The 12,989-nt window shown below is 43.2% G+C and overlaps 1 protein-coding gene across 1 annotated transcript; it reads left to right on the plus strand.

Moving 5' to 3' along the window:
• Nucleotides 1-8,076: 8,076 nt before the first annotated feature.
• heyl (hes related family bHLH transcription factor with YRPW motif like) lies at nucleotides 8,077-12,614 on the plus strand. The gene is made up of 5 exons (XM_078268446.1): nucleotides 8,077-8,668; nucleotides 10,789-10,855; nucleotides 10,945-11,028; nucleotides 11,146-11,227; nucleotides 11,486-12,614. The coding sequence occupies exons 1-5, from the start codon at nucleotides 8,589-8,591 to the stop codon at nucleotides 12,175-12,177; spliced, it is 1,005 nt and encodes a 334-aa protein (XP_078124572.1). The 5' UTR covers nucleotides 8,077-8,588; the 3' UTR covers nucleotides 12,178-12,614.
• The last annotated feature ends 375 nt before the right edge of the window (nucleotides 12,615-12,989 follow it).

Here is a 12,989-nt window from a genome sequence, read left to right on the forward strand (position 1 = left end):
GCTTTGAGAGGCGTGCGGTGGACTGGTGGTGAAGTGGAGTACATAGGGGAGTGTGTGTGTGTGTGTGTGTGTGTGTGTGTGTGTGTGATTGTGTGTTTCGGAAAACTGACTTGAAAAAGATAAAGACAATGTTTGAAAAATGAATCATATTTTCTTTTATGGTTACATGTCCTAAGATGTTTCCAAGAAAGCCATGTTTGACTTCTGAGGAGGCAGTGACCATTGAGCAATGAAATACAGGCGGTGTGTGTGTGTGTGTGTGTGTGTGTGTGTGTGTGTGTGTGTGTGTGTGTGTGTGTGTTGCTGTCCTTTTACCCCTCAAGGGATTAGATAATGCAATCATAGCCAATCACTGGGAGTCTAATACAGTGGGCGCCCCTCTTTAGTTTGGAGACGCCACTCTCCTCTGTGGTGGCAGAGGAAGAGGAAGAGAAAAGTGAGAGGGGAAACCTTGTGTCTCTCTTTCTGTCTATATCTCTCTGTAATTATCACTTAATGTTCTTCGGTGTTCTGGAGACGCCTGTCTCTCGCTCAGTCCTTTCTTCCCTCGCTGGAGAGGAAATGTATCACTGTCTGAAATAAATCTGCCAGCCTTTTTATTATTGTATTTTTAGCACCAGAACAGAGTAGTAAATGGAGCCGTCCCAGACCACAAGCTTCCGGTAGCGCCGAGCCTCAGCACTGGCTGGCTGTCTTTGCCACAGCCAAGTCCAAAGATCAAAGCCTCCTGTACTATATACAGTTAGCTAGTCATCCTCAAGCATTGACCTCAAGCAAGTTCTCATGTCTGAGAACGGCAGCGTGTGTTTGTGCATGAGCCACATGCAGAGTGTATAGAATTAGTTCACTACACAAGTATGCCTTTCAGCAAGGCAGATTTGCATGAACGATCTGTTGTGTGTGCTTTTCTGAATGTGTATAAGAGCTCTCGTGTCTGTCTACATCAATATATCTCTGCGCTGTAAGTCAAGCTTTGTCATGGCATTGTCTTGTGTTTGTTTGATGTCAAAAATGACAGGATTGTGTTGACATAAAAACAAAATGTACAACGTGGTGGCCTGGGAAGTTGTCTCCTGGCAATCAACGAGCACAACTAGCATTACTTATGATCTGATATAGGCTATTTGTGATTCCCAACCAGGGGGTATGTCTGTCTTCAGTTGCCAGCAGTTTCAAGGAAAACTCAACTAATTAAATCAACTAAACTTAACTACTTTGTGATTTGATTTAAAAGATATATCCACATATTTGTGTGAAGGAGGGAAATAGACAGCCAAATAGAATTACGAACTGGTGAGATGCTGATATTTAGTGAATTTACAATAACCATTGAGCTGCCCATTAAAGTCAGTTGAAACACATTACCACCACATGTATGTGAAAACTAGTTAGCAAGCAAGTGAGCAGAGAGGTTGAAATAACTAAAGTCTAAAAGTCATTTATGAAAAAATAATTACCTAAAAGTAACAATAAAACAGTTGAAATAGCAATCTAAAGGTGATGCATAAACAGGTGAAATGGTTAGCTAAGACATACTGTTGAAATAGGTAGCTACAAATGATAAACAGTATACTTAGCCTAAAGTATAAATGTTACAGATGTCTTCTGCCGCTCCAAGTGGTAGTAGCACAAATGCAAACTTGACCAAAAGTAACATAAACATTGACAATTAAATTATGTACATAAAATGTAACAATAACCACTTTTATGTAATTAATAGTTCTATAACATCCAGTTTATTGTCCTTTCATAAGAACAGATTTAGAACATGATAGGTGGTGTTGATGGAGGGGTACTTGAGCTCATGTGACAAAAAAGAATAGGAATATCTATTCAAGAACGGCCATATCACTTTTGCACGATGCAGACTAGTAGTAGTAGTTTGGCGTCAGAAAAAATAAAAATAAAGGACTGTTCAGTGCATCTTTTACTTTGGTTCTAGTCATTTTGATTATAAAAGCATCCATCAAGACCAATAAAAGTGCTCCCAACTCCCTCAGGATATGTGAATGATGTTTGGCATTACCCTCATGATCCTTCCTCCATCAAAGCCTCTATTTCCCTGCACACTCACTGTAATCCCCTTCTGGGAACGCTAAAAATTACCCAGCAGTGTGGTGGCGGCAAGTTTTTATTCTGGTTTTTAGGGGCTTATGCCTGCTCTTCTGAGCTGCCGTCTGAACGAGGTGTCGGCTGGACGCCTCCCATGATAAGGCCGTAATCTGAGGTGTAAAGTTATAGGAGGGATTTGGGAAAGTGAGAGGCTGTCAGAGAGCAGCAGCCAAGCGTGCCTGGGGCAGCGTAAAACAGGGATGGAGCACCATCTCCTGGGTTTATGGCTCTGTGAGAGCTCTTCTGAACAACCTGGTATCCAATTAATCCAAATCCTTGATTTTTTTTTTAAACCGACCAGGGAACAGATGCATATGCTTCGCTGTTTTGAATGCATCCTTGTCATGTACTTTTCCTTTTCTTTAGACGCTGGACAGAAATAGAAAGCTGATAGAGGAATTAAGCGTCCCATGACTCCATGCAATAAAAATTAGTCTCCTCCATAAACTTGAATGATAGTCAGCTTCCAAGTCAAAACGCTTGAGCAAAACTACTTTTACAGTGGCTTATATTAGCTGAGTCTTAAAACCCCCAGTCATCAAATGAGGCACAGTTGCATGAATGGCTGAGGGGACACAGTGGATTAGCCTTGAACTCTTTCATTTTTCACTTTCCCCTATTTTCTCCTCCTGTTTCTCTGCGGCTTATAAAAGATTGCATCCTGTGTGTGATGTGGCGGAGGAGTGCCGTCAGAACGAACTGATTACGGGCGAGGGCCAGCGTGCCTTTGAGCTATGGCACAGAACGACATTCTTCAAGCACTTAAAAATAGTAACAGTTGGCTTTTTTTTAGGTTTGTTTTTCTCACTGGAGGACTTTGGGACATCCTCTGCTGGCTTTTTTGGAGACAGGAATCATAACCAGATTCTTCTCCACTCACCCCCCTCCTCCTTTCTTTCATTTTGTTATTGGGAGTTTGTTTAATCTTGTGAAGAAAATTGGCTTAGCGTGGGAAAGGCAGAATTCTTTTGGGGATAGGTTTTGTTGTTTTAGAGTTGTATGCATTGTTGTTTTTTTCAGTGCAGGAAGAAAAAGTGCCAGTTTGTGCCAAAACCTCATGAAGTATAGAAAAAAAGGAGCTGAGTGAGAGGGAGGCCGCCACACCATGACAAAGATATGGGCTGTCTAAGCAAAGAGCTTTACAAATGACGATCTCCAGGGGGAAAAAAAGGGGGAGACAACATAAGGGAGGAAGGGAGTGGGAGAGGAGGAGAAGGGGGAGGGAAATAGGAGAAACAAATGTGGATGGATTGGGGGTTGGGGAAGGGGGGGTGAAGATGGGTATTGGGGGGAAATAACGCAGAGCAGTGAGGGGGGGAATGAGAGGGGAAACATTCCCCCTTGCCCACATTAAAGACATAAAAAAGAAAACAAACAGAAAAACATGTCTGACATAAAGAGGCTGGTTTCCGCGGCGACAGCACAATGGCTGCCTGTGGCTCTCGGGGCCCTCGCCGTCCCGTCTGGGGCCCGGCACCAGCGAAAGTCACCGCAGTCACAGGGACCATCAGTGTGTGTGTGTGTGTGTGTGTGTGTGTGTGTGTGTGTGTCTCTGTGTGAAACATGGTGAATGTCATCACAGGCCCAGTGCTGTGGGAACCGCCATGAAAGGGACCCCACTCAGAAGCCACAAAAGTTCCTTTCTGCTTCTTCTCTTCGGCTTTTAGCCTCTTTATTTATCTGCGTAGGGGGAGCCGGATGAGGAGGGAGGACCCTCTCTCTCTCTCTCTCTCTCTCTCTCTCTCTCTCTCTCTCTCTCTGTCGCTCACTCTCTGACAGGCAGCATGACCCATGATCGCCGCAGCCCTCCTGCCCTCTCGACACCTCAAATCACAGCAGCCTCTATCACAAACATATATACTGACTGTGTCTAACCCTATTTCTCTGGAGGTTTATTCACACCTCATATCAGCTCAATCGGATCATAAAAACACAATGCAGCTCTTTGGCAAACACCCTATAGGAACAAACCTGCATGGCGTTCCCAGGAATGCCTCATATACCCAGGTTACTCCGAGTGAATCGTGTAGATGGCCAGACAGGCAGTCCCACAGGTTCCAGGCATTCCTTATGTGTCTGAAGGGCAAATAATTCCCTCATGGGTCCAGCCTAGACAGTGCCAAGCTGCTCCAGTGCCAGTTCCCATGCCAATCCAATCTTGACCCCAGTGACTGAGCACGCAGCCACAGACGGACTACTATGAAGGCCTCATACCAATAAGAAATCTGTACAGATTTTTTTTGGGCGTATGTCAATAGTGCTTGCATACAGCAGGGCACCATGCAGGGCTCCTTTGACCACAATTGGCCTTTCATATATTCTCGGCAGGGGTTCTAGAGACTGAACAAACATTTCCTTTTGACTTGATTACATCTGAAGAGTTATTTTTGAGTACCTTGTTATTTAAAAGAGACATTTGCAAATACCACTGCCGTTCTTATTAAATACTCTTCATATTTTTGAGGATTAAAACCATGGTTACAAAGTGCTTCACAATAAAAAACTATAATAAAAAGCATTTGAATTAATATTTAAAGTGCTCATATTATGCTCATTTTCAGGTTCATAATTGTATTTAGAGGTTGTACCAGAATAGGTTTACATGGTAAACCATGTAAACCTATTCTGGTACAACCTGGTACAATTTTCAGAAAACATCATATGTTTGTTGTACTGCACATTGCTGCAGCTCCTCTTTTCACCCTGTGTGTTGAGCTCTCTGTTTTAGCTACAGAGTGAGACATCTCACTTCTGTTCCATCTTTGTTGGGAGTCGCACATGGGCAGTAAGTACTGCTAGCTAGTCAGTTGCAGAGCATGAGGGAGTGCCATGCTAGCAGCTAGGGGAGCATTATAACGTGTTACAAAGTGACGCATGTTCGTTACAGAAGTAAAGGCTGGACTACAACAGAGCTGTTTGGAGCAGTTTGTGAACAGTGTTTTCTGTTGGAGATGGTAAGTCCCTTTGGGGTGGACTTTGGGCTTTTTCACTTTGTAAACCTATAATGTGCACAAAAAAGTTATATAACACAATAAAGGAAAGGGGAAAAGTCAAAAAGCATAATATGAGCACTTAAAATCAAAGACAAGAAATAATTGTTAGAGAATAACAATTGAGTGGCTCAGCATCTTGGCTTTGCTCCCTCATGTCATACATTTTTGTCATTTTTCCTTTTGCATTATTACAAACATGCTTGTGTTTCAACACAGCAGAATATTGTAGGAAATAAAACTCTAACACAGTCTACATGTTAAGGGATTTTATTCCAACCCGTTTTTGTGCAATTGTGCATTTAAATCACTCAAACTATTACAAATTCAGTTTTAAAAATGTCTTTCAAAAGACGTTTTATGGTTTACAAGCAGCGTTATTGACAGTGATAATGCCCCATGTCATTTGCAACTTTCAACTTGTCTCTACATATTGACACAGCTGTTTGTTATTGTGATTTTAGCAAGAAATAAAACACATTATTTGTATGCTGTAATGGTTTTACTTATTTTCTCCTTTCAACAGGTTCAATCCTTTCGAGTGTCTTTTTACATCGGCGTATTTTTTAGGGGAAAGAAATGTTGCTGAAAGTTGGTTTTCTGTTGCCAAAAAACAGTACAAATAATCAAAGTCAACCATGCATTGAGACGTATCTGAGCAGTTATTCAGTTTGACGTGAATGCAGAGGGGAGAGTCACAAACAAAATATCCTGCTGAGCTGGTTCCATTTCACAGACTTTCAAACAATAGCAATAGACATGCATCAGAAGCAATAATTGCAGCTAAGTGTTTGTGCCTTATAAATTGTGGGTCTGCACTGTCCACATGCGTGTGAAGGAGTTGACTGTGTTTGTGCTTGTGTGAATCAGTTGTGTGTATGTCCCTGAGCATTCACACGTTCATATTCCAGTTGCGCATGTGTGCGTGTGTGTGCAAATTGTAAAAGTATGAGCTTGTTAATTTCAATAAGGGACATTGCCTTGTTGTGGTTTGGAGGGATGGGAGGGAGGGGACTTGAAGTGGCCGACCAAGATCGCCAGAAATCTCTCAGAATTCCATCCCACCACCCAGTGCCAGCACTTTCTGTCTCTCCAACTTATGTTTCTCTCCATCACAATCCCTTCACATACCCCCACAATGAAACTATTTTCGTAATTGACTTATTTATTTATTCATTCATTCATCTTGTTAATTACTTTCCATTTCGTGCATGTTTTTGTTTTTATGCAACTTGCCTCATCATCCTGGAACAACTGGGACGGCGAAAACAATGAGTTAAACCAGTGTGATTACATTAAAAAAACAAACAACAAAGAAAGACTGGTGGATACAGAGAAGAAAGTTAGTCATGAAGAGAAGGGGGAGGGGGTGATAAAAATAACAACAGAGAAGAGACTGAAGCCTGACTTCAGAGATGTCTCCCTTTGTCAGATTCTTTCTTCTCTGTTTTCTGATGCTGAAATGAGATCCAGATCCGAATTAAAGAATGATTGGTAATGAAAGGATATGTGAGGGGGTGGGCTGGGGGGGGTGGAGCAGTGGAGGGAGGGAGAGGGAGAGGGATTTCTCTTTTCTGTTAGTCCTGACTCATACTCACCACACTGTAAGCCCCCTGGTGATAGTCATACTGATTACCGACACTTGGGTACTACAAACACACGCACATGCACATATTTTAAGTTAGTTTATTAGCTTACACATATGATATGATAAAAGGCAGGCGGGCAGGGCTCAGTAACATCTAACGCAAGAGAGATAAACAGAAAAACAGAGATAAAAAAGAAACAGCTGGAGTAAGAAAAAAATCAATCAATATATACCTGGCTGCTTTTATATACAAAGCTCCTTGACTTACGGGACCAAAAATAAGTACATAAAGAATGTACTTGTTCAGAAAACAAATTACACAAAGATCTCAGGCACTCATGCATTGTGGTATGTTCAAACTAACACACCCTTCCAGTCTGCCAGGCAGGAAGAGACACACTCAGCTGGGCATTGTGTGGAAGGGGGCATGCCACTTGGTCTCGCTCCGTCTTTCACACACACATATGCACACACCGCTGGGTCGGCCAGGCATCGCTCCTAACAACGGGCGCCTGGGCCTCGAGTTTCCATGGCAATCTGTACCAGCAATCTTCCCACGGTGGCAGCGGAACCGAGCGCTGGGCGTAGCAAGGAGCCGTGTGTGTGAGTGTGTGAGTGTGTATGCGTGTGTGAGTGTACAGAGAATGCTATCTTGTCCAGTGAAGAGCCCAGATGTTCAGACGCTCACTGGGTTGATTCCTCTCTTGACCCCTCAGTGCTGATAAAAGAGTACTTGAGCTCATCTGATAGGGCTGGGGGGGTTATACGCCTGACTGGTTTAAATGATTTTACATTTTAGTCAGCAGTATTAAAGCAATATGAAGTACTGTTTATGGTAAAAAAATAGGGAAAAATAAGCACAATCTTCTTATTTTTCTTCGTATTGTGGTTCTTTGCTGATCACTGACAGCTGCCTAGAGGGTCATAGGTTACCCTTTTGTATCACTGCAGTAGTGTTTTTGCTTTTGCTGTTTGTCTCTCACACTCACTCCCAAAAACTAGTTAAATAACTCCACTCTCCAAGTCATCTGTGCGATTGTGTGAGAGTCAAGCTTTATGCACTGCCACACACTCCCCTGTGGATGATGGAGTGTTTTCACAGTCCATCATTCCCACACTCCTCACCTCTCTCCCTCCTGCTGCCATTGTTCTACACAGTAGTGTAATTGAAAGAGCAGAAATAGAAAGAAAGGAGGATAGAAAGAAGCAAGGAAGGAGAGCAGGATGAGATTGGAGGCTAATTGACTGAGGATGACTGAGCAACGAGGGTGGATAGATGGGGCTGAGGGGGAGGGAGAGTGACAAACTGGGCAAGGCCAGATTAAAGGGAGGGAGGAGGGACAGGGAGAAGAGGCGGGGGAGCCCAAACTGGCAACCCTGCCCCAACTGCCAAAATCCTATTTTGTCATTGGGTTGCTGTGACAGAGAGAGGCAGCCAAGAGAGAAATAACAGAGAGAGAGAGAGAGAGAGAGCGAGAGACTATGATTGGATGCCAGTGATAGAGTACAAGACTAAAGCAGCTTGTGAATTTTCTTAGTTGTCATGGGCCCTTGGGGGTCGATCAAGTGGCACTGCTGACTCACAGAGGAAAGGACAGGAGACACATGAAGAAACAAACAAAACAAAAAAACACAAGTGACAAGAAGTAACTAAGGACAACAAGGCTTTTATAAGTAACAGCGCAAGAGAAACAGAGAGCGAGGGGCACACAGGGTGAGCTCCTCTTCCACAGGGGAGACAGTCTTCAGAGTGTTGCGTCCACGCAACAGAGAGAGACAGAGAGAGAGAGAGAGAGAGAGAGAGAGAGAGAGAGAGAGAGAGAGAGAGTCCATCAGTCCATCATCTATCCATCCATCTGTCCATCCATCAGTCCAGCCAGTAAGGAAGAGGCACAGACATGAAGAGACCTCACGACTACAGCTCCCCAGACTCGGACACAGACGAGTTTATTGACGTGGGACAAGAAGACGGCTATTGGTGAGCATCTGCCAACTACACCTGAGGTTGTAACACATGCCCTCCAATCCACTTTAAAGGAAAATGACATGGCACACATTCTGCTAAAATTAGAAGCTAAAGACAGATTTTCTCTAAACATACTTCGCAGTGAGCTGTGGGCTTTAAAAGCATTTTGACACTTGCTGCCATGCACAAAATTGCAGACAAGTTGAAAGACTGCAGGAAAAGTTTTCGGGGAAATGCAACCAAATAATATAGGAGATTTGCTGCCACAGGCCTGAAGTTAAACTGACAGCTCAGCTTTGTTGGAAGGTGTTTCAAATGACTTAAATACATTTATCAAACATTTTAAACATTGAAGCGGAATGCAGAAAACTTTGAAGAGTAGGAATCACAAATTCTGTACCATTGCTTTATAAACCACATCAGCTTCTGAGACTTAAATACCTCTAAGGGAAACAGTGTAATGTTTGCCCCTTTTACTAGCCCATGTGAGTAAATGCAGAGATCTGTAATCGTCTTTGCACACATGACATGCATTACAGTAAGTATAGGTTAAAAAATAATGTAAGGCCTGTCATGTCTGAAGCATGAAGACAAGGGTTTTCTTATCATTTGAAAATTAAATCAATACATGCATTTAATAAAGAACATATCTTCAGATTATTATTATTTTTTTAAGTCTTGTAAGTCAAGATTCGCATTTTATTTTATTTTTTTAATTTTCCGCTTGTTTCTAATTTAAAAAAAAAAAGAATTGTAATGTAGCAATATTACATGTTTACCTTCCTTCTTTGCATGTTGAATAAAAAACAAAAAAAACAACCGAACTGTCAGATCAACACAAAAACAATTATAAGGGACGACCCGAGTTATTTTGCAGGAACATTTGAGGCACACTGCGTGTGAGTGGATACAATGACATTATTTTATTATACTTCAATATATGACATACAACCATTTTGCCTTATTTTAGACTCAATGAAGTGTTAAAAATGCTGATATTTCGAAAGGCTAAAAGTTAATTATTCTTATGAGCTTTGTTGAATTAAGGTTATCATCTTATTTTGAGTGCCACAAATTCCTATTGTACAATTAATGATAGGTTGTTCATTCTTCATACAGTTAAATATATGGAGTTATAAAAGGATTAAGATTAAAAATGCTTTCATTTTATTTGACAGGAAAACAATCATTTGAACCTTCGAATGCAAATGTGACCTACAATGCCAAGCTGTTAACTGCAGTCTATTATGTAGAACTTGTTTCAGTGTTGTGGTACATATCTGATAAGTAGTAAAACTGACTCTTAACACTGCACACACTAGTTACAAGCCATTATACCATTTCGCTTTTTAGGTGAATTAGTTCAATTTGGCGTCAGGAATTACAGAAATGTTACAAATACACTCTTCATCAGAGTGTTTTTGTAACGGTGCATCTCTACAGTATATATGAAAACACATTCACAGTAACACTAAAGACGGTTTGGATAAATCAAATTGCCATTTGACATGCAAACAGAAGACAGTGCCGCCCTTTCAAGTCAGCCCCATCAAACATCAAAGCTAAACAAAAACACACAGCTAAATTGGCAGCCTTCATGTTAAAATCTAATAGAAACACGAGTCTTTGGTGGGGACATTTTAAGGGAACTCTGAGCTGTCAGGCTCTTTCAGCCCTGTACAAACAAACACAATCCATATTGAGTGACTGTACTCGGAGGAGCTCAGATCCCATGCTGCATGCTGGAGCCCCATGCGAGCAAAAGCATCACCCTGAGGCTATATAATCATCTTTCTAAAAGTGCTTTCGCTCAGATGGAAAGAAGAACAGCATGTCATTTCACTGAGACTAATGTCCAGAAACGCATTAAACCAAAAACAATCTCGTCTTCCCTCCTCTCCCGGGCACTCCGATGCTGTTCCGTGCCCAAAAAACAAATTAGATTGAAGGGTTGTGCCATCCTGCCTCTGTGTCATATTAGGGAGGGTAATAATAACAATATGCAGGAGAATCAAAGTTAACATGTTTCTCTCTGTGCCAATACCATCCTCCATTTCCTTCTTTTCTCTCTCTCTTTCTTTCTCTCTCTCTCTCTCTCTCTCTCTCTCTCTCTCTCTCTCTCCATGGTATAGCCCAGTCACCGGGTCCATGTCTCCTGGTAGCGCCTCGCAAATTCTGGCCCGAAAGAAGAGAAGAGGGGTGAGTGGATTATAGCCTTGGATCTTAATCTTTTTAGTCCTGTTGTTTTGGTTGGCCCTGACTGGCCCTCTGCTCTTCTTGTTGTGTAGATCATAGAGAAGCGGCGCAGAGACCGGATCAACCACAGCCTGTCGGAGCTCAGGAGGCTGGTGCCCAGTGCTTTTGAAAAACAGGTGACCGCTGATAAATCCACAATCAATTAAAACCATTCTACTTTAACAACAGAAGTGACAAACCAGCTTCATAAATTTGGATGCCACAGGGTCAAATGTTGCTCATTTCTCCTGCAGGGTTCATCTAAGCTGGAGAAAGCAGAGATCCTGCAGATGACTGTGGACCACCTCAAACTCCTGCATGCCATGGGAGGAAAAGGTGAGACTTCCGAGTTTGGTGCTTGCAAAACCATTCACTTTGTAGCTCTTTCCGCTTCTGTAGGAACATGGACACATAACAGCCCTTGGAATAATGCTGCAATATATCAACAACCCAATCAAAAAGTAGATATTATAATGATTCATTGTCCTTTCTTTTGGACAAGATAATGCATGCAGCATGTACAGTAATTATATTGTTCATGACATTCCAATACTATCATTCATTGTATGACTAAGCTCTCTTTTTCTCTCTAAGGTTACTTTGATGCGAGGGCCCTGGCGGTCGACTACAGGACGTTGGGCTTTAGGGAGTGCGTTGGAGAGGTGGTGCGGTACCTCAGCTCCCTCGATGGGGATTCCCCGGACCCTATAGGAGCCCGTCTGGTCTCCCACCTTTCCCACTGTGCAAGTGAGCTCGACCCCCTTCTCCTACAGTCGTCCCCGGCCTCCGCCCTGCCCTTTCCTCCGTGGCCGTGGGCGTCCTTCCCTCAGATCTCCCCCACCTCACCAGCCTCCTCCTCACCTCCTTTCCCCAGTGGGCGAAGGGATCTGGCCCTGATGGGGAGCTACCCATCACCTGCCTCCCTCCGCCTCGGCCCAATGGCCGGCTGCCAGCAGGGTGTACCCCAGCTCCTTACCCCCACAGCCCTGGCTACCATTCACAGGTTGCCCTCCCTCGCAGCGTCGGCGTCCCTAGCTCCCTCCAGACCAACCCAGGCGTCCCCTCACAACGCCACCAGGGCCTCGCCTCTCCACCTCCCCACCCCTTCCTCTTCCTCTTCCTCTCCTTCTACATCCTCCTCCTCTTCTATTTCCTCATCTTCTGCCCCACTGCAAGTCTCTTTCAGGCCCTTCGCGCCGCTGGGGTCTCCCACAGCTCAGAGCAGGGGCTTGAGCGGAGCAGCCAAGGCGGCCCAGGGATGGGGGACTGAGATAGGAGCTTTCTGAGGCTCAACTCTGGTTTTGTTTTCCAAATGAACTCTGTACAATGGACATGGAGCTCCCATGTGCACCACGTAGCAAACATGAAGCCGTTGAAGAAAGAACTTTGATGATTGTCTCTGCTTCTGAGGGACTCTAAAAGCCATATCAGACTGTGGGTGAAGTGTCAGATAATCACAAACAATCATAGATAAGGGAATAATGAAGGAATGTGAAAGAATAGAAGATTTGAATAAATTCACGATCTTGCTTGACAAATACACACATACAGTGTTCAACAGAGCCATATATATAACGCTCAACAGAGTGACGTTGAGTTTTTACTGATCTTTTAACTGTGATATTTGTTTTTTTCCCCCCCGCAAACCATTTATACATATGATTACATTTTCCAAGTCTGAAGGATGTTTGACAAAAATCTCTATAAAGACTAAGTGCCTTTACCTTTGTTCATGTTTTTCTCTGTGTTTTTTCTGACTGTATAAGCAAATGGCAACACGTAAAGCTATATGTTGTCTGCTATCAAGACAAACGGAAAAGGAATGGTTGAAAGCTACATACTACCCACTTATCCATATTAGCAATGTCTGCAAACACTGCTTGCATGTTCTCCAGCCGTAACCCCCTCTGTATCTAAGCTGTCTCCAGCGATGGCTGATGGGAGCTGTGGTCTTGTGGCTGCAGAGGATAAACATGGTGGGAGCTGGTGATGTTTTTGGGATGCCGCGGCGAGGCAAACAGACCCATCACTTTGCCCTCTAATTGGCAGTACCCTGTCATTAACTTTACCCTCATATCAGTCTATGTATCTTCCTCTC

This window comes from Sander vitreus, chromosome 14 (assembly GCF_031162955.1).
Source record: "Sander vitreus isolate 19-12246 chromosome 14, sanVit1, whole genome shotgun sequence".
NCBI lineage: Eukaryota > Metazoa > Chordata > Actinopteri > Perciformes > Percidae > Sander > Sander vitreus.